General features: G+C 36.7%; 1 protein-coding gene across 1 annotated transcript in view; it reads right to left on the reverse strand.

Annotated features, from left to right (window-relative positions):
• Nucleotides 1-7,481, reverse strand: part of LOC129280990 (protein-tyrosine kinase 2-beta-like) — a 46,106-nt gene extending 38,625 nt beyond the window's left edge. Inside the window, exons 1-2 of the mRNA XM_064112588.1 lie at nt 7,331-7,481; nt 378-535 (exon numbers count right to left, since the gene is read on the reverse strand). Coding sequence (XP_063968658.1) covers nt 378-535; nt 7,331-7,481 — 309 coding nt within the window. The remainder of the gene's footprint in view (nt 1-377; nt 536-7,330) is intronic.
• Nucleotides 7,482-22,378: the final 14,897 nt, after the last annotated feature.

Consider the following 22,378-nt stretch of genomic DNA (forward strand, 5'->3'; position numbering starts at 1 on the left):
CCTTCTCCAAACTGCTTACAATTCTACTTTTGCTTTGACATGTCAAGGCTAGTGACATAAAAATAGAATTCTAAATACATGTAGCAAGATGCAATACTTCGAAATTTTCAAAAAAATATCTGGTATATTCAACAGAAATAAAAAGACAGAGAAAGAAAGAGAGGGGGCGAGATAGTGAGGGGAAAAGGAAGAAGAGAGGCAGAGAGAGGGAAGGAGAAAAGGAAGAAGAGAGGCAGAGAGAGGGAAGGAGAAAAGGAAGAAGAGAGGCAGAGAGAGGGAAGGAGAATGTCTTAAAAATATGCTTTGTATAATTCAATCGAACAAATGATCCAATTACAAATTAAGACTAGAAAAAGAGCAGATTAACATTCTCCTACCTGATCTATATAAATGCCTTTGTGGACATCGCCAAACTGGCCCTGACCGATGGTCTCGACGAGGGTGACCAGTTCACGCGATATCTCGTAGTCCTTGGCGGCCGGCATCGCGTAGTCATCATCGTCAACGATCTCGGCATAGTCGTCCGACAGCCCACCTAAAGACAGTATGAGAAGGGATACAGAGGTTACATATGGCAGAATCATATTCATTACAGTGACATTGTTAGAAGTCAGTTAAAAAAGTGCAGCTGTCAAGTTTTCAGGGTACAGCTTTATATAGGAAAAGTAGTAAAGGAACAATGCTAAATCGCAAACAGTCATTCAATCAATTAAAACAAATTACAGCTTTCAAACACCTTTTCAAAGTGATACTAAATGAGACTAGTCTACGATCACAGGTTTTTTTATATCATGCGCCACACCTATGGAAAAAAAGTTGCTTCATTAGTAAAATCTACCACTTGGAGTCCATTTCATTAAACTTGTTTTGATATAAACAAATATACAATAACTGTTAGAAGCTACTGAAATCCTTCCATCTGATTGGCTGACAGTACATTTGTTTAAAAAATTGCACATTTGTTTTTACAACAAGTCTTAAAAGTAATGGGGCCTTGGTCTACCCCACTTTGTCTTCATTCCATTTAGTCTCATCCCGCATGGTCTAATCCTAGTTCGCCTAAAACGAGTTATTCTATTGGACCATTCATGGTCTAATTGCCACTTAGCCCATTTGCCATTTTGCCTAGTTTCCACTTGGGTTATACAGTGCGTCCCAAAAAAAACTATACACTTTTGAAATGGCTGCCAAATAAAAAATGTAGCACTTTGGGGAAAAAGACTTACATATATGGAAAGCCAATAAAGTCAACTTTCAAATGACACCAAAAAGTTGGAAAACTATTCAGGCTTGAGCAAGCACTGCCCACTGAAACAAAGGGTATGAAAATTAGGGTGGGCTGGAATTAGCCTTCCAATTTATGTCAGTTTTTGAGAGGCAGCAAATCCTTGCGAACTTGCAAACTTAAGGGCGTTGTGATAAATTAATGATCAACCGTGACCAGTTTTGGTTGCATAAGCACATTTTATAACTTAGTAAATTGAACTTTAATGCATGAGTGAACACAAATTACACTTTTGGGGCAGCATTTCAACTTTATTATTTGGATATCTTTTTGGGCAGCATTTCAACTTTATCATGCGGATTTCAGCAATGTGTTCATGGGAGTCGGGAGAATAGGGGGTGAGATAGAACTTAAAGGGGAATCCAACCCAAATAAATACTTGTTTTTATAAGAAAGAGATAAATCAGACAAGTTGATAGGTGAAAGTTTGAACAACATTGAATAAACAACAAGAAAGTTATGAATTTTTAAAAGTTGTAAATATTGGTAATCACTATACTCATGGAGACTTCAAATTGGCCACATATGGGATGTCATAGTGATGTAAGGCAAGGACTACTCTTCCATGTACTCCACTACATATTATGGCTAAAATGTCATTATTCCGAAAAGTTTTATTTCAAATTACATTTTTCTTTCATGAGGACATTAAACAATATACTACCTGGGTTATATTTAGATTACTGCCCCAGGGGAATGGGTACTTAGGAGAAAACCACAAAACCCTCATAATAAAGTACATGGCCCATGGGAAAGTTGTCCTTGCCCCTTGTCATAATTTACTTACCCAGTTGCCAATTTGAAATCTACATACTATTAGTGATCCCAATTTTAAAGCAGCTATAACTTTCTTATTGCTTGTCCGATTTCTTTCAAATTTTCACCATTATGTTTAATTTATTTTTCTCCTTCCCAACACAACATTTTATGGCCAAGGCTGGATTCCCCTTTAAGTGGGAGAAGTAGGTTGATGGAATAAGGCTCAACAGAACATTCAGCCCCTGCCCCCTCCCTCTTTCCCGCCCTCCCCTCCTGTTGAGAGACTAATGGCTATTGTCATGTACGCGTGAAGTCCAGAGCAGAATGTTGATTTAATGATTAATTCTGAATTGGGGCATCAACTTTTTCCTATCAATCATTTAATCAACAATTTATCAGTAAATCAACTCATTCAATGTGCAATGTGATCAATCAAACATTCATTTTTTTCAATTAATTATTTCATTAATCATCATAATCATGAAATTTCTTGGTAATCATTCAATAACAAAACTGACCATCAGCCGCCGGTCACTTGGCAGTTATAAGTTTTGAATACGCTACAATCCAGGAAGTGAGACAGAGAGAGAGGGGGGCTGGGAAATGGTGGTGGAGAGGGGAGGGTACATATGACTTTTAATTTGTAATTTTTAAAGGACAAAAGGAAGAGGAATGCCCTTTTAACCAAGTCTTAGCATATCTCGCCCTCTTGCTTGTAACAGGTACCATCACATTACTCTGACTCTCACGAACACACTTCTGAGGTCCACAAGATGAATATGCTACACTAAAATTACAATTGCTGTTCACTCATGATTAAATTTCAATTTAGTAACTCATGAAATTTGCATAAGAAACCAAAACTTATCTCACTCATTAATTTAGCTTAGCAAGTTCCAAAGGACTAACCACTCAAAAAAAAACTGTAAGGCTAATTCCTGCCCAGCCTAGCCGAGCTTAGTCTCTAAGGAGAGAAGCGGGGGGGGGGGAGGGGGGTTGAGATGGAGAGAGGGGTTGCTAAATGTTCTGTTGACCTTTATCCCATCAACGTACTTCACCTACCTAAGTCATATTACCCCCTCTTCTCCTGACTGTCATGAACACATTGTTGAGATCCACATGATAAAGACAAAATGCTGCACTAAAAATTGCAATTCATGATCACTCATGCTTTAAATTTCAATTTAATAACGCATTAAATTTTCACAAACAATAAACTGATCACAACTGATCTTTAATTCACCAAATAACCCTCAACTTTGCATGTACCAAACAAAAAACCTGAAAGAAACTGGAAGGCTAATTCCGGCCCACCCTAATTTTCATACCCTTCGTTTCAGTGGGCAGTGCTCGCTCAAGCATGAATAGTTTTCCAACTTTTTGGTGTCATCTGAAAGTTGACTTTATTGGCTTTCCATATCTATAAGTCTTTTCCCCAAAAGTGATATATTTTTTATTTGGCAGCCATTTCAAAAGTGTATAGTTTTTTTTGGGACGCACTGTAGTAGACTAATGTCCATACTCCTCCATTTGGTCTAACATCATCTAGTCTATATGATTAGCCCAGATTGGTCGTTGGCCTGGACCACTTTGTGATTAGATGAACTGCTCATAAACCAAACTTTCATTTGATGAAGTGCACAAACAAGGGCTATGTCTTACAAAGACTAGCGATTGATGTCATCAACCTTAACTACATGTACAGGTTTATGGAAAACCATCAATGTCATAATTTTTCTACAGGAAATTTGCACAATGTCCTTTTATTAAAAAAAAAAGTAAACTGAATTGTCAGGACAACAATGAATTTATGAGTATGCATCATATCTATAAAACATTTTGAACAAAAAAGCATTAATTTAATTGATGATGGCATTGCTGGCTTTCCATAGTTGTGGTTGATCTAATCAATCATAAAATTTCATAAGACGTACGGAACTCAGATATCCTGTGCAAAGAAATGGCAAGAAACAATGCAATGATTACACCATTTTATTAAAATCAAAGTCCTTGGGACTCCCCTGCCCTCGTTTTGACCTGTCCTCATTTCTTCCAAGGGAAACCTCTTGGAAGTGAATCATTTTCAGAGGAGGAAGAGAACAACATAAATCATTCTCTGTATCCCTATAGTCTCAGCCATTCACTGTCACAGGGACAAATACTGTGATACATGTACCATCTCAGCCTTTGTTTTACTTGGAGTTCAGCTGTAGAACAGAAGGAGTCAAGGGTGATACCCCCAATAAAGGATGGATGGATGAATGAATAAATAAAGAATGAATGGGCGGACGAATAGACAAACGTATGAATGGACAAACGAAAAAATTCTGCAGATGGACGGACAGACAAAATAATGAATGAACAAACAAGTGGACAACCAAACAAACATATCTCTGAAAGGATGAATTAATCAATTGGACTATTAATCAACCGAGGCTACCTGGAGATTGAACAATAACAAGGTGCAACCAATCCTTGGATCCTACCCTGGGGATATTCAGGGCCCGGGGGGGGCCACTTACATTGACGAGTGGATACCATGCGCGACCAAAAAAACACGTAAAAAGGATGTCTTTTTCACGATAGGGCACGTTACGTACGTAACGTGATAAGGGTGTCAAAAACACAAAAATAATGAAAAAAGGGTATCTATTTCGCTAGGAAAATTACTTGTTTAGGGTCGAATTTGCGGGGATGATAAAACAAAATTAAAATGTTTAATAAAGGATGTCCTTTTTGCCCCAACACTTCGTGTTTAGAGTCCGATTTGCGCGAGGTGTAGAAGGTGGGGTCGTACTAAACCAAATAAGGTAAGACGAAGACCGAAGGACCCGTAACAATAAAACATTCCTGTACTTGTTTAGGGGTTCATTTCAGGAAATATTTGCCAAGAGTATCGTTTTATTTCCAATACTTGTTAAGGGTAGGGTTTTAGACGCCCATACTTGTTAAGGGGTGCATTTTCAGAATATGGAAATTACGTGTTTAGGGTGCTTTTCGAGACCCCATGGTCGCGCATGGTATCCACTCGTGAATGGAAGTGGCCCCCCCGGGATTCAGGGACTAGACTGTCCCTTGAGCCTTCTCCACAACCCTGGATAGGTACACTGACCAAAGTCATCCATGCCCATGGACTTGACATTCATTTTGCAGATAGTCACACTGACCTCCAAAGCTTCTCAAATTCCTTCACACATGTACCACAGGGGCGTGTTTCATGAAGAAAATAATCTGTGATTTCACTGATAAATGTTACAAGCTACTGAAATCCTAGTAGCTGATTGGCCGAGAGCAATTTGTCAGTGAAAATACAACTGATCAAATCCCTTCATGAAATGCTCCCTGGAAGTCTACATTGGCCTATTTGTCCACTTGGAAGCAGCTGAACCTCTTCCTAATGTTGTTGAAGACACATCAACGGAGGATCGCGATCTTCTAAAAACATGTGAACAAACATGAGTAGCATCCTGTATCTGGTTATGATAACAGTAATGGTATCACCCAGGGAGTTCATGATACCATCATCATCATCCAACATTTGCATTTTATTCCCTCCCCTCCTTCACAAAAGTAGACAATAATCAAGGTGATGGCTGCAGTGATATATCTTTACTGTTAAAACTTAAGTGATGCATCTGATGCAGCGAGACTTAAAGAGGCTGTGAAACAACCACTGCTATAACCTCTCATCTTGGTTATAAACAGCCGTTGTTTTCTTTCATCTACTACGATACAGTGCTGGCTTTTTTTTTACAAAAAAAACTCGAACTCCAAAAATCAAACACAACTTGATTTTTACCAATCAGGTCTACATGTATGTACACAAATAGCAATCTGACTGCATTACATTGATTATTGGAATATTGGGCATGACAAAACATAACAAAAAATCAATTACTAAGCTTCATGTTATGCAGACCCAGATGCGTGTATTTGGGACTTTGCGTTTGATTTCTTGAATTTTATTCAACCACAACTCTTTCTGCATAAGGCCCCTGTACATGAGAAATCCAGAGTTGTATCATTCACTCTTCTAGGTATCTCTGATTTCATCTGCTTTCCTATTCAGTCAGGGTTGACCATGTCTATGTCCTGTCATGGGACGGATGATCCTTGGAAGATGATACTCTTCTGTCATCTCCAATGGCCATCCAGGACCCAGTTTCAAAATTTTGTTATCAGTAACAAATGCAGGTGTTGCTAGAGTTTTCTCACGGCCAATCAAGTGGTAGGATATCAGTAGATTGACACTTGCCAATCTAGATTGATGAAACATGGTCATGTCAATATCAATAATTCTTCCATGCTAAAAAGGACACAGCACTTGTAACAATTGTGTTCACATCAGTGCATTCACATCAGTATGTTCACAGTGCATTCTTATCAGTATGTTCACAGTATGCTCAGTGTGTTCACATCAATATGTTCACAGTCTGTTCACATCAGTATGTTCACAGTGTGTTCACATCATTATGTTCACAGTCTGTTCACATCAGTATGTTCACAGTCTGTTCACATCAGTATCTTCACAGTCTGTTCACATCAGTATGTTCACAGTCTGTTCACATCAGTGTGTTCACATAGTGGACTATGTGAAGATATGATTAACAATGTGAAAAGCTAAATATAACAGTGTGAAGACAATTCCACTGTGGACATCTACATGGTGTGAGTGTTCAGTGTGTTCACACTGTGAACTAAGAAAAGTGATTCACACTGTTACATGCTCCAATTTTAAAAGCGTCACAATAATTTCACTGTTGCACATGGTGAATACACTGTGAACACACTATGGAACACACTGTGGGACACTGTCTTCTTGATGTGCAGGGTTCCTTTGAATGTTATCAATGGTAACAACTGATTTCTGTGATATGTGACCAGTCCCTTTTTCATCGCATATGGATTCAAATCCCACCGCTGCCACCATAAATCATCTTGGTGAGAGCAGAGATCCTCTTGCACATGACAACATTATGATGACAAACTGTTGAAAGCTACTGAAAATGTGGTATCTTTTATTTTGATTAGCTAACAGCAATGTGGTGAATAAATTTTGTATTTGTTACTGATGACTGAACTTATAATCAAGGATTGAAAGATAGAGTATCAACTACAAACTACAAAATATGACAATTTACAATGAAAATTTATATAACATTGTATTTTAATGAACTTATCTAGCTTATGAATCAAATACATAACAAGTAAACACAACGTTGACATGCAAGTAAACATATATCAGGAGGCAATCTTGGTTCTTTGTTTAATGGGGTATTGACGTACCTGGTTTGACGGTGGGGATCTTCTTACGTCCGCTGACGGTGACTTCATTGCTACCCTCGGTTGACGGAAGCCGGCTGTAGGTGAGACAATGAAAGAAGCAATCAATGAAGTAATGCCACTTCTTGTGTAAACGTTCCTTCTTCATGCCCATTTTGTCCAGCATTTCTTAAGTGACAAAAGCTTTCACTAAGATGCCCCTTCTCTATTTAAGATGTTCTTATTGTTCATTTATTATTTGTAAACTCCATGGCGATGGTGGTCCTTGCAATGTTGCCATAAAATCAAAACCAAATATTATGCATGAGAATCTCTAATAGAGGCATTACTGAATTCACCCTTCCGCAAACTATCCAATGAAATCAACTCGTTGATATAACACCAATCAAGGCATCAAAAGCGTTTGCAAAAAAGAAAAAGCAAACGGCACAAGGGGCTGAATCCAGTCAATAGTGGTTGGTTTTAGTTATTGAGTCAATTGCATGTTTTTGGCTCACACATGAGGGTTTAATCAGCATTTGAATGTTCATCACGCTACAACATATATTAACAAAACATATCAAATAAATCAAAAATGTTTTGGTAGTTGGTACTACACTGGCAGCAATCCAAGTGCAATGTCATCAAGAGTTCAAAGGCACTATGTGTGTACTCTTTGTCTCTTTCCTATTTTAAAAATGTGCTCTTTGATCCCTTGAATCAGTTTCACTTTAATACAAGTCCATGACTAGTCAAAGTTATTTCAAATTAGAAGTATACTTAGTTGAATTAACTCCATGGAATCCATTTGAAGAGAGCATCAGAGGGGAGGGGGGAACACCTCAACTCCTTTAAAAGATGCACATCAATACAAGGAAAACATACTGTTCCTAATGACATGAATAACAAATTCTCTATAGTCACAAAATAATGTGGGGAAAAGTGATGATGATTCTAGTTCAGTCACAAAATTGAAGTCATTCCGGATCTGTTCGCCAAAGCCAAAGTCATTATTACGAGTTTAGAATATCAATATCAAGCAGATCAGCCAGTACTTCACTCTTCTAGTGTATTCTTGCAGTATAGAACAAACTGTACAATGGAGGGGGTCTATGCGTTTCAATCACTGACTGCTCCCACGGCATCAATCATGTCATTTCGTGAAGAGAGCCTGGTCTCATCGCTAAAAATCGCTTTAAGGAGCAAAATAATAATTGTGAAGAAAGTGACGAAGTAACAGCAACTGACAGTCCATGTGTTCCAATAAACTATTGCTCCTGCCGCATCACCATTTCATTAGACAACCCAGTGTCACCCTGCTGAAAATTGCTTTCACGGGCAAGAAAGTGTGAAGTTACGAAGTCTCACAAGGAAAAGCAACACTCCAATTTAATCCAGGCACAGTGTCCATGAAAATGTTCAATCTAGGCAAGGAGATATCACCTCTTTGATCCAGGTGAGAACAGAGAGTCAGACACTCAGTGATCTTTTCCAATTTGAGATTAGCGTGATTGTTGATAAACACAGACTGTACTATACAACCCATATCCATGAACCTTTCGAACTAGCTAGGTAGCATTGGCCCTGACAGAGCTAGAGGGATGCATCAAAGGCGGATGACAGCTAGGGGATCATTTGCAGCCACAAAGGGCATGACTGACTCAGATGACTGCCCGATGGCTGGGGTGAACTGGAGAGGGATAGACCGGGAGCACGAACCACGAACATGACGTGACTAGATTCTAGTTTAGCCTTTCGCACACTCTATCTCTCCCTACTATCTCTCTTCATGTTGTGTTTGGATGTAAGGGAAAGAATGGGAAGGGGAGAAAACCGCAAGGTAGAAGACCCAGGAAATTGGAGGTGGAAAGAGTAGGGGTCCCAGAGAGTGATATGTGTAAAATCTATAATTATGCTTAAATTGAAGAAGACAGCTCTAAAATAAGTACCATTGGGGAGGGAAACTGGGGAAGTCATAACACAAGATATATATGAGGAAACAGACAGACAATACAAGAAAAAAGAACAAAATTCAATCCCTGTAAATATATTTGTTCTGTTATCATTTCTCCATCCATTTCCTTGTTTAAACAATAAATATGTTGAATATTTGACAAATGCATATCATTGTCAAATCTGTGAAAAATGGAATATTGTACAATGCACACAATAAAAAAAAGTGCTGGCATATTATATTGTGAACTGTACAGAAAGTGCAGCATAAGAAAAAAACAGTGGGACAGAATGAATGCAGGAAGTGGTTGTAGATGGTAATGAAATACAAATGATCTAGAAAGATAGTGTAAGAAAAGAGAGGACGGGCCGGGGGGGGGGGGGTGAAAATGTGCGAGGGATGGGAAGGGAGGAGTGGGAAAAAAATGAAAGTAAAAAAGAAAAGAGGGGAGAAAAGAGGAAAAGAAGATGTACAGTGTTTTTATAGAAGAGAACAGGAAGTGACAGTTACATGAAGATATAAATAAAATATGCAATAAATTCTAGGGCCTCAAGGAATAGATTTTTTCATAGCACAGGCTACAGTGAGAGCAATTGAAAATCAATTTGATAAGAGCATTAGTGTCTAAAACAGAATAAATGGCATGTCAGGTTAAAAAAATGTCTTGTTGTTAAACCATGGACTTCATGTGGAAATCATGAATCAGAGGGGGAAATTAAACTGGGGCTCTAGACAGGTGAATTTGCCACAGAAATGCATGAAAAAGCCATGGAAAACTAAAAAAAAGAGCCCTCAAACTTCCATAGGGTCCAATGTAAACTGTAATACAATGTCACCAATCTAATATCTGGTGAACTCATAAATGAGTCCCATAAAGTTTGAACTGTTTCTTATCAATTTTTCCTTGGACACTTCAATGGATTGTATCAAATGAAATATAAAATGCTGAAAGCCCTTTCAAAGAACAATATGAGCAAAATTATTGCAACAATATTGAAAGAAAGCAATGAGTTTCCGAAGAAGAAAGCGTTCCATGTCAATGAAAAAACAGGGTCTCATTTCATAAAGACTTGTTGTAATAAGTAACAGATGGACAATGTCTAGAACAAGTTTACTATCAGCCCATTAAATTGAATGATTTCATTGGCTTTAAACTGTTATTGCGAATTTGTCATTGTAACACGTTTTGTGAAACAGGCCCAGCTCTAGATATACCTGGGAGCAGTCCTTTATGCTGAACACAAGAGGACAAGCTGGGGACACGAGACATTGTATTTCCATGAGACATGGACATACAAGACAGACGAGGTGATCTTCTAAACCTCATTGAACTTCCTGTTGCTACATCTATCAACTGTGTTTAGGGGTTCACTGTTAGTTGCCAAATTCATGAAGACATAGGGGGCTGTTGCAAGAAAATATTTGCAATCAATTGCAAATTTCTATTGCAATTTTACATGATATGGATCAATTTTAACAATATCATATCAATGAGTATTCCTTGCAGCAAGACTTGCAAGACATTAGGACCAAAACAAGACTTACAACTGATTGTAAGTTTCATGCAATGCTCCAAGAAATTGTGTTATGTGCTCTGAATTACACACAAACTAGGTTCTATGCAAACAGCCAAAATAGTAATTGGGTCTTCATAAAGTGAAAATTAGAAAAACTAAGTATCTGAAAGAGTCATAAAAATCAAGACAAAAAAAAGTTTCTTTGATATCTTTTTTTTTCTGGATCAAACACTGTTAAAATTTCAAGCATATTGTTTAAGCCTGTCACTCTAGCAACTATTGTCAAAAGTTTTTAAAAGTTGTTTAATCCCTTATAAAAAGTTATTTAAAAGGGTTTAAACAATATAAAAAAAGTTAAAACTATTGTTTAAAAGTTTAAATAACTTGCTTTAAAGGCGACAGGCTTAAACAATGAAAATTTAAAAAAAAGTTTTTACAGTATTGAAAAGTATGCTCATCTCATGCTAGAGAGAGCCCAAACTACAAACCCTGTTTATCATTATTCTTTGAAGCTCTTGCTTTCTTCTATATTCAATTGTGCTTGAATGGTCAATTTTAACAATTTAAAATTCATTTGAAAAGTTTGAAACTTTAGGAACTGCTCTTTAAAGCTTACAAAAATTCCACAACTAATTTTTGTGTGATTTATTGTGGTTTTGAGTTGGATTGTCACATGTTCTATATATTTGTTCTCCCCTTTGTGAAATGGGGTTTAAGCAGCTACATGATTAATCATCAGCACATGATGTCATATGGCCAGGGTGCATGAGTTCCTTTGAGCTCAACTGTAGAGGACATGCAAAAAAGACAACTGTTTAAAGGGCCAAATAAGAAAATTGTGGATAATTATCCAAAATCATGAAAATGGAAATTCAATATTTTACTCAATTTGATAAGTTTGGGTTATAGCAATCATACTAATGCAATTTTGAAATTGAAAATTTGGGATATCTCTTGTTTATAACAAGACAGGATGACAAGTTGTGCTAGAAGATACACTCAAAGTTATGCGTAACTTATTGAACCTATTTCATACAATGTATTAATAATGGCATGCATAAATTATAACAATTTTTTTTTCCATAAATTATTGCTGAATACTAAAATTCAATAACTTCATTATTTTTCATTAGGTTTTTATGAAATTTTCAGCATTTTGCTCATTGTATTTTACCCTTTTGATTCATATATTTTTATTTTTCAGCCCGGAGTACCCTTTTAACATCAATGCACACACAGTTTCTTATATGTAACATTGATGGTGACTATGCAGTAGTGCGCATCCTCTTAATGTGGTGGTGCAGTATAATATGATACCACATGCAACTGGAAGTGCCATTTTTAGTCATGCTTTAATAAATCTTTGTGAAACACTCAACTGCAAGTTTGAGAAAAATTGGACAAACAATGAGAAAGTTATGAGCACTTGGATATTGCGATCACTAAATGCTATGGAGATCCTCCTATTGGCAATGCGACAAATATTTGTGATGTCACATGTGAACAACTTTCCCTTTGATGGACCAGAAAATACCCTGAAAATGATTATTTTTACTCTTTCTTAGGGTGATACAAACTTTTTATCCATAAAGTATTCTATGAAAAGCTTCATTACATGCCCTCCTATAGAAAGAATACATGATTTACTGATACATGTAGATGTGATAAAAGAGGCATTTCAAGTGAAATATACAGATAAGTAATGGAAAAGTTGTTCACATGTGACATCACACATCTTTGTCGCATCGCCAATGAGAGGATCTACATTACAATAATGATCTAAACTTCAAATGCTTATAACTTTCTTATCATTCATTCAATTTTTCTCAAAATTTTGTTTATCTGTTTCTTTTGATTTTTCTGTTTTTGGACAAGCTATCCTGTTTCAAGGGTTTCATTTTCCTTTAATAGATCTTTGTGTTTAACACTAGGCTGGTTTGGACCATAATTTATGCAATTCTCCAAAGTTCTTCAGAAGGCGGTTTCAAACCGCCTCGATCACAAGAATCCCGTTAAATTACGAGAACATTTTTAGGCTAAAAAATACCCATTAATTATTCCTGCATTCACACCGCCCCGAAACATACCCTTCGGGATAAATTCCTGAAGTTAGGAGCATGCGCAGTATGGTCTAATAAGCAGGCAAGGCGCGAGATTCAAAACCACTAGCCCAGCAGCCACCCACGGCGCCGCACCCAACGACACGCTGGGCTAAAAGTTCCCGTAATTTGCTTTCACATCGCCAAAATACCTGCGACCTTGGAAAAATCCCCGCGAAAGTTCTCGTAATTTCGCCAAGTACCTACTATTTCGCGGGTATTTTCTTTCGGGGAAATTACGCGTAGTTTGCTTTCACATTACCAAAATACCTGGTATTTTCTGATCGGGGTAACTTTCCCGATCAGAGAATACCTGGAACTGACGAACTTCGAGGCGGTCTGAAACCACCTAGAGTGAGCACTGTCCAGGAAGAGACTGACTTAATGCTACCATCCTGGATCTCTGGCTCCTAAATCTCTATTCCTATGACCTAAAAACCACAATGACGTCAATCCTACATCAACAGAAACGAATCAATTAAAGGCAGTTAATAGTATCGTTGTCCAGGGGGCCGTTTCATAAAGCTGTTTGTAAGTTAAGAATGACTTAAATAGCAACAGGTGATCCTTTCTTGTGGTAAATGATATCCACCATTAAATGTCCATTGGTGATTATTTAGCGCGTAGAAAGGTTCACCAGTCGTTCTTAAAGTCGCTCTTAACTTACGAACAGCTTTATGAAACGCCCACCAGGTTCCAAAATCAAAATGATTGATATAGTTGCAATTCTTTAGGTCAGACATGAATGGCAAGAGCTTTATAAGCCAAAGTCGATCATATTCATCTGGATATCTACATGTATAATGATGTGATAGCGGTACAAACAGATCACTACAAATTCCTTTGACAGGAGGGGTGGACTAATATTGTATGCTGAGCCATCCATATCGTCTGCCTGCAGGATGCTCTTATGTGTGGTGTATGGTGAGAATTGTATTTTGTGTGTTTTTGCCAACTTTTCATGTACTTAATGAGTTCTTTTGTGTCTAAAAAGTTCAGATAATGTTGGCTATACTCGGAGGATATAAAGTATACCCAGGAATGTCACTTAGAATTGATCAAAAAGTCTGAAAGGATCATCTAGAACAACCCCTTTCCTGCATCAGAAAGGTGTTTTCTTTGGCCAAAAATATCTTGAGTCAGAATTCAGACTTTAGTCTGAAAAGTGTCATCCTTGTATACCTCTTGTTTGGTGATACCTTAAAAAACTATGCCAACAGTGTGTCACTTTGGTTGATGCTTTCTATAATAAACCTAGATGATCAGTTACAATTCCAACCTGCAAAACATTGGGGCTGCTACTTAAATCTTCTTCAGTGTTGGCTTAAATTATTATTCTAATTTCAATTTAAATACCTGCCAATATCCATACAATAAACAATAGCAAACTGAACTCATGCATGTATCTAAATGATTTAATGAAATACATATACCCTGTACTAAAATGTACAGTGTAGTTATAGATCCATACTAAGTGGTACACACAGTTTTGAAATAAACTTTTAATGATTTTAAGGGGAAATGGATTCTGTTTACAGATAGAATAAGAATTCGAATATATTTTATAATTGTTTACTTACAAGCTGTAATAGGCAAGGTTTGAATCAATGAAGGTATAAAGTCTATCAAACATGATGGCTTCGTATTTCAACTGATGAATCCTTTGGGTATATCAGCAACCAATGACAGAATGGAAATGGTTTCTGCTCATTCGCTAGAGGGCTGAAGAAGACAGAATTTCCACCAAAGAATGAAGAGGTGACCTGACCTTGCTGTTAGGCAAAAACAAGGATCGTGTTAGGTCTGGTGAAGTCTTACTCGAGATCAATTGCTGCAAAATTTTAAGCAGAAGACAACAAGGAATATTCAAGGTCTTTGCAATGGTTAAAGCAAGAGCTGCTCAAGAGATTCCTTGACTTCCGTCATTGCCATTTGGTCATGAGAAAAGAAGAGCGTTGGGTCAAAGGTAACAATTCCTTTTTGCAATAAAGCCCTGTCATGACTCTCACGTGGGCAAAACTTTTCACTCTGCGATTCTTCACCGCCACAATCTCACAGATGACACGAACAGATTGTATCCGCAGTCATGGATGACAACAAAGCGATGCGTCCGACCTGATGGCAAAGCGGAGGCAGACCAAAGAGTACGTGATAATCGGAAACCTGGCAACGATACTGAAAAGTGGCTGAAAAACAACAACATCATCCTCTGGAACATCAGAGAACAGGGCCAATGAAAGTCAATGTTGATCCTTGGCTTGGTGTCAATAGTCATGTTCACTTGACAGACCTGGAAACTTAAGGTCAAGTTCATGGTTTTCAGCCCAGCAAGATGTACCTTGAAGTCAGTCAACAAGCAGAAGCACTTGCGATTATCTACTCTCCTGTCATAAAAAATTCAGGTCATGACTGGTGATCTCAAAGATACATGTATAAAGTTAATAAAGCTTTGATTCAAAGACAGTCCAAACTATAACCTCAGGATAATTTAATACTTATGGAACTCCAAGGTCATGCTACCTCAACGTTTTAATAATGAATGATTGCACCTTCGAAATTGAATGATCACGGTTCAGTAGAGGGATTACCATTTTCTCACGAACTCCTAAAGCCTAAAACTACCACACCTCCATGTAAACCTAGCTCCGAGTACCATGTTCAGAGGAAGTGGGATCTTTAGAGCGATTAGAAGTCTCCTGATCAAAACAATTACCTTGATGACGGAACACCAGGGGGTCCTAGTGAAACACCCCAAATCCGGTTAACCCACTGCATCTCCTACCACACTACCCTAAAAATACTGACTGCATCTCTGTAGCAATGTAAAAATTATAGATAGATGTAGAGATTTGGCAAGAATTGCCCACATGAGATACCTTTGGAACTGGTCTAACAGGCGATGGCCAACTGGTGTCATGACTGTTCTGAAGCTCTATGTGTGAGTAATCATAATATGCCCACCCCTGGACCCCTCCTCATAGAAGATATATAAATAAAATAAAAACAAAATGGAATTCATCAAAAAACATATTTAAAAAAAATAATAATAATAAATAGTGACACAATTTTCATTCAAAAGTCCACCAAAGAATAACATAGATTTCGTTGTTGTTTTTTTTCAATTTTTTTATAGTTTTCTATGATCCATTTTTCTTTCTTAAATTGCCGAAGTTAGCAGCACTAAATGTGCAATTTTATAAAAATGACTTTTCTCTGAATAATTTTTCATGCAAACATGAGAATATTCTTGAGCAAAGGATTTCACGCAAAAAAAAGATAATAAAAATCTGAAGAAAAATAATTATTTTAAAAAAAATTATAAAAGAAAATCGGAATCCCAATCTTAGTCGGGAGAATATCATGCCTGGATATTGTTTAAAAAATTTAGGAAAGCAGGACAGGGAGGGAATCTGTTGTCATTTTCCTTTACAATGGATTAGCATTGATTGGCATGACCTCAAAAGTGCCCTAAATGACTGACATGTTTTGAGCATCTCAAACTTGAAAATACTGCCCACTCCTGCCGGCTAATCAGCAAAGATCATGTGAATTTGATCTTAATATAGCTCGTATTCACAACATTGTCATAGTTAATCATCATATTAATGAGGATAATATTACCGTTGATGAGTGTTTTAAGGGTTTGTGGTTAGATAAATTGAGAAGGAAAGTCATCTACTAATTGATCACTTGTGAACACGAAAGAAACAAATCAATGGATTAATTCATATCCCTGGGAAGATCAATGCTCATTAAAAGTACATTAATAAAACAATGAGACCACATTATGCATTCAATCTGGTACTACTGTCTCAAATCTCAACCAAATAAGACAATCAGGTATGATTCAGTTTAATACAGATTGAGATTTACAGATTGAGTGGGAGAGGGGAGTCCCCCCCCCCCCCTATTAAAAATGTTGGGGAAAGTTTGAATAAAATGCATCACAGATTAAAAAGTTATTAGAATTTTAATTATTTGATTTGTGACGTCATGTGCAAGCAGCTTTCCTACATATCATTCGGTTAAAAAAATTAATGAAATGTCATTTTCTCAGACATAAATGATTTCACACCCGCTCCTAAAATTAAAGAAAATACAATTCATCACAAACCATTAAGAAATGAAATTTATGCATTTTATATTACATAACATATGGGGCAGCTGCCTGTTTATGACGTCACAAATCATAGAGGTGAAATTCTAATAACTTTCTTAATCTTTAATGGATTTTCCACAAACCTTCACCAATATCTTTTATTATCTTTACAACAAAGTTTTCATCATGGTGAAATTCCCCTTTAAAGGTCAGTTTACTCATGAAAACACAGATTGAAAACTATCCAGGAAGTAATAAAACTCTGAACAAATGGACAAGTTCACTTTCCAGTTTCAATTCCAAATCAGGGTATTCTCACTATCAATTCCCTGATGAAATAAAGACTTGATGAAAAGTCATGTTCGAAACCGTTTAAAAGATTTTTAATAGGTTTCCATCAAACTGTTTTCATCAAAATACTTTGATGATGACTCATAGCCTGATTGGGATGGAGAAGAGACAGGAATAGAAGTGGGATAGCCTGTTCATAGGAACCTCTAGAATCGGCCAGCATGAAAGTATATAATTCTTTGTGCTTATTCATTACAAGCTCAAGCATGTAAAAAATATGATAGGCCTGAATGAATGAAAAAATAGACGAATGAACAGACAAAAAAAAACAAATAAATGAATAAATAGATAGATGGATGGACGGACGGACGGACGGACGGATAAATGGATGGATGGATGGATGAATGGTTGGATGGATGGATGGATGGATGGATGGATGAATGAATGAATGAGTGAGTGAATAAATGAATAAATTAAGTAATTTAATTAATTAATTAATTAATCAATAAGTAATTAAATAAATAAATGAAAGATATTAACTTTTATTAAATCAATCATTTCTTTGTCTCAAATATCTCAATATTCACTTCAGGAAAACTTCAGTGTCGGTTCTGCCTTGCTCAGCTTAATAGCTAAAAGCAAAGAAATTTGATGAATAGTTCCAGAGGGCCTGATGTATAGGGTGGAATTGATCTTTCCTATTGACGAGTTACAATGTACATGTAGAAAAGGGGGCCTTTGGTCTGGAGAGACTTGTCTCAGTTCCTGCAGCTGATGCTTCATCTGGTAGATCAGCTCAGGCCTCTCAGTGTCTTTCATGAACATTGCTTCACCATGCCTCCTTATCATTCATCGCATTCAACCAATTCAAAACAACAACCCTGAATATGATGCCCTGATTTCTCTCTGCATTCATCATCAAAACTGGGGAAAGGTTTCACGAGAGGTTTAGTCTGTGATTTTAACTGCCTTTTTTGCTTTTGGCCAGTAAGATGCAGGGATTTGCATTAGCTTTTAACAATATACAGTGAAAACCATTGATACTCATCCATGGGTACATACAGGGTGTAGAAAGCAGGCATAAATCAGGTGGGGGGTGTTTCACAAAGATTTAAGTATGACTTAGATTCGCACTTAAATGCCCAGTTGCGTGCGTTATAAAAGGCATGACCGCATTGGTCAGATCATGCCAAGAGCATGTGCACTGCTGCATATTGATCAATAAGATTGTGGGTTGCACACCGCGTACGCGTCGGCACTTAAGTGGGACTTAAGTCATACTTAAATCTCTGTGAAACACCCCCCTGGTCTAGGTAGAACCATATTGCAATATGCAGAGTTACAGAGCAGAGTGGGAATTACAGGTTGGAAATTATGCTTCCATACTTCTCTCCTGAAAGGACCCAAGTGCTTGTATTTCAAGTATAGGCTGTATGACTGCAGAAGAGTGGAGTCATTACAGTAAACAGCAAAGTTTCAATTTTTTACAAGGTGGCAGTCAAATAAACAGTGCGGAAAAGAATATGAAGAAAGTGTAACATGTATCTCACCTGTCACCTGGCAATGAAGGAAGTGCTCTGTCTCCCTCTGTTGGGCAAAATGAGAAAGGGATAAGACAAAAAAAATTATGGTTAGCTCTACGTATATTTTTTGACTTGTAATAGACATGTTTTATTAATTAATCCAAAGAGTACTGAATCCTGTAATATCTGTAGGCTTTTTCCAGGGAAACCACACTAATTCCACTTTTCAGTGGTTTAATAATTTTTTTTTTATCCAGAATAATCACTCTCAATCTAATCATTCTGAGATTATCATTATTTGCTTTTTCCTTTTCCTTTCATATAAAATCATAATGGTTTATTTTCAATTCGTCTCATGCCAATTCGCCAGTTACCATCTCGTCTACTATTATTTGGTCTACCATCAGTTCGTCCACTATCCACATGGACAAATTGCCAATCCGTTCACTCACCATTTCGTCTAATAACCAGTTGGTCCAATAGCCATTTAGTCCATATACCATTTGGTCTAATGGAACTAAGTGTTAATTGTGCAAAATGAATGAAATTGAGATGGATATTAGACCAACTGGTTATGAGACGAAATGGTCATAGACGAAATAATGATTACATGAAGTGATGATTGGACCAAATGGTTTTCAGACGAAATGTTGGATGGAATGGCATTAGATTATGAAAGTAGAACATGTGGTGAGTGGACGAGTTGGCAGTAGACGAATTGGCAATTTATCATCGTAACCCCCCTTAGACGTATTTCTATATTAAACCACTAAGACTATTTGTATCTTCTTGATTGCTAAGTTAAATGGAGGTTCAGGAATGATACTGAATAATTCAATATTTTCACATAACAGCATGTTACATACATGTACAGCAAATCTGTTCTAAGAAAGAATATGATTGTAGGATTAAGTACTATAAACATACAGAAATCCAGTACATTGTTTTATACAAGAAAACACAAAAATAAAACAAGCAAATGGGGAGGTAGACATTAAATAAAACAGAGTACCGGTACTAAAAATTGACAATGCAAACTATTATTAAAAAAGCATTGAAGAATGAACAAGGACATAAAAGTATGTTTCCAAACATTATATACTATACATGTATAAAAGTAAATAACATTCAACATCAATTAGCACTGGTAGCATATATAAATGAAAAAGACGCTTGTAAATTCACACAAACACGTATTTCATCATGAACTCTGTCTGTGAATTTATGAAACAAATAACTTTCACATTTATCATTAAAGATAATCCAAAATACATTCCAAGTTCCAACAGACTGTTGTACTGGTATCATTTTTGTAACACAACTGTGCATGAACAGTAAACACTGTATCTCGTAACCAAATGATAATATCCGTTTTGAATGGTCTACCAATGATACTATACTTGAACATGAAACAAAGATCATCAATCATCAGCAATAAAAAAAAATTAAAAAAAAAAATTAAAAAAAAGAACATTAATATACATAATACTGTATATGTAGGCCTGCTTGGACATTATTGATAATATAAAAAATGAATGAAAATAGATAATTTCCAGAGATTCATGGGTACATGAATAGAAAACATTTTGCATCCCTTCATTACAAGAGTTTGAGGGGAAAAAACCAACAAAGATGTAAACACACTCGTTTTGTACACAAGCACAGGAAATACACGATGGTGACAGACGATTTTCATCAGAGCCGAAACTGCCCCTAAAATTTTGAATGTTTGGGCCGACATCTTTTTTCAGAGTCGCTCCAAGAACTACCACAAAAAAAATCACTTAATTAGAAAATTAATATGCAGCAAGTATATACAAGATAATGTAATGTAACCCCGATCCATCTGACCCCTAAAAACAAGTTTTACCGGGTACATCTGGAGAAAACCATGACACTGTAACTTACTCTTCGGCTTACGAACAACCGCATAGTCTGGAAATGACGATTTTTTAACTACAGCATACATGGAACGTAAATGCTGTGGAATATGACAAGCTCACAAATTTTTGATTTTTTCATGAAGAAAAAAGGCAAGTCCAAGGTTCAAGGCTGATCACATTTAAGAAAGACATGCATGTAGGTATATGTACGATTCTCCTTGTATGTCATGGGTTATGTACACAAGTCAACACTGGTTGTCACGCAGAATGAAAGAAACAGACCGGGATATACGTCCAGAGTGCTCGAGATTTTGCATCAAGTTTGCTCACGAAACAAAACAGATTTCAAAACTACTTATCCAGTGTCCACTTGAATGCGAGGTATATGTACATGAGTGCGCCTGATTCAGTTGACTGAAAATAGAAGATCAACTTTCAAGTAAGAATCTTTTAGAACTTTCCTATCTTCACTTTCATTCTCACTCTCGGAGAGAAAAGCCATTCGATATTAAAAGTCAAATTGCGATAAAAGAATAAGGCAGACTTTGCCATACAGCATCCATATGGAGGAAGCATGCATTCCTCCTACTGCAACACAAAACAAATATGATCACAGTTATGAATGAGATCGATCAATGAACATACATGAAGATTTTACTTGGCCAAAGCAAAACATGTTAGCATGCTCAGGAAATAGAATGTATTGTGAGTCCAGTATATCCAAGTCCGGATAGTTTCTACAAAGCTAAAAGTGCAAGATAGGTACTTCCTCAAAAGAGACAATAATATTTTAATGGAGTCATTAATGAAATAAATCTGTTTACGGTTTTCGCTTGATCTGCTTCAGGGAAAAAGGGATTACACCTACATGTATTTCATATTGTATAGGCCTACATGTACATGCACCTAGCGTAAAAGGGGGAGGGTTTACAGTCTGTCATTCACCTATTTCATATTCAATATGAAGAGGGTTATGAACCCGGACTAAAAGAATCTTGATATCTACGACAACAAAATAAAAATGCATCCCCTATTTAAAACATATTTCCTTTCATGAATGTTACAAAATGCATGTCCTCAACAATATAACAGCTTCGGGACATATGTGCATAACCCCACAACAAAAATGTACAATGAACCTGGAAAAGTGACCAACTTTTGAGGGGAGGGATGCCGAGACTTCGAGAAAGTTACATAACTGTTGGAATATCATTATCTTCGTCTGCTAATAGCGATTTTTGTATTATTGGAAACAAATCCTGGTTGGGCAAAAACCGCACTAGAAATGTATTTGCCCCAATAACACGCACCATTCAATTGATATTCCCAAGCCAAGGTCTACAAAGCAGTAAGAAACTTTACAGATTGAAACAAAAAATATATCACAAACCGATGACAAAAATGTGAGATAATCATTCAGTAGTATCTTCAAGTTCAAAGTTACACTGACAGTGTTTTATCATTTTCAGATTAATAATCTGTTTCTACTATTAGATATTTTACAAGGGCTTTAACGTTGGTTAAATATGGTTTCCTCCCTATGAAAATGCATGTATGTGTATGAGAGAGGTAATGATTGTTAATAATTGACCAATTGTTAATGATTGGTCATAATAGCATATAATCATATTCATTAATTGAGGCTTGATATATAGGGCTACAATAACAAGGGTGATTAATGGGCTTTTGTGGAACACACTGAAACT

This window comes from Lytechinus pictus, chromosome 17, assembly GCF_037042905.1.
Source record: "Lytechinus pictus isolate F3 Inbred chromosome 17, Lp3.0, whole genome shotgun sequence".
Lineage (NCBI taxonomy): Eukaryota > Metazoa > Echinodermata > Echinoidea > Temnopleuroida > Toxopneustidae > Lytechinus > Lytechinus pictus.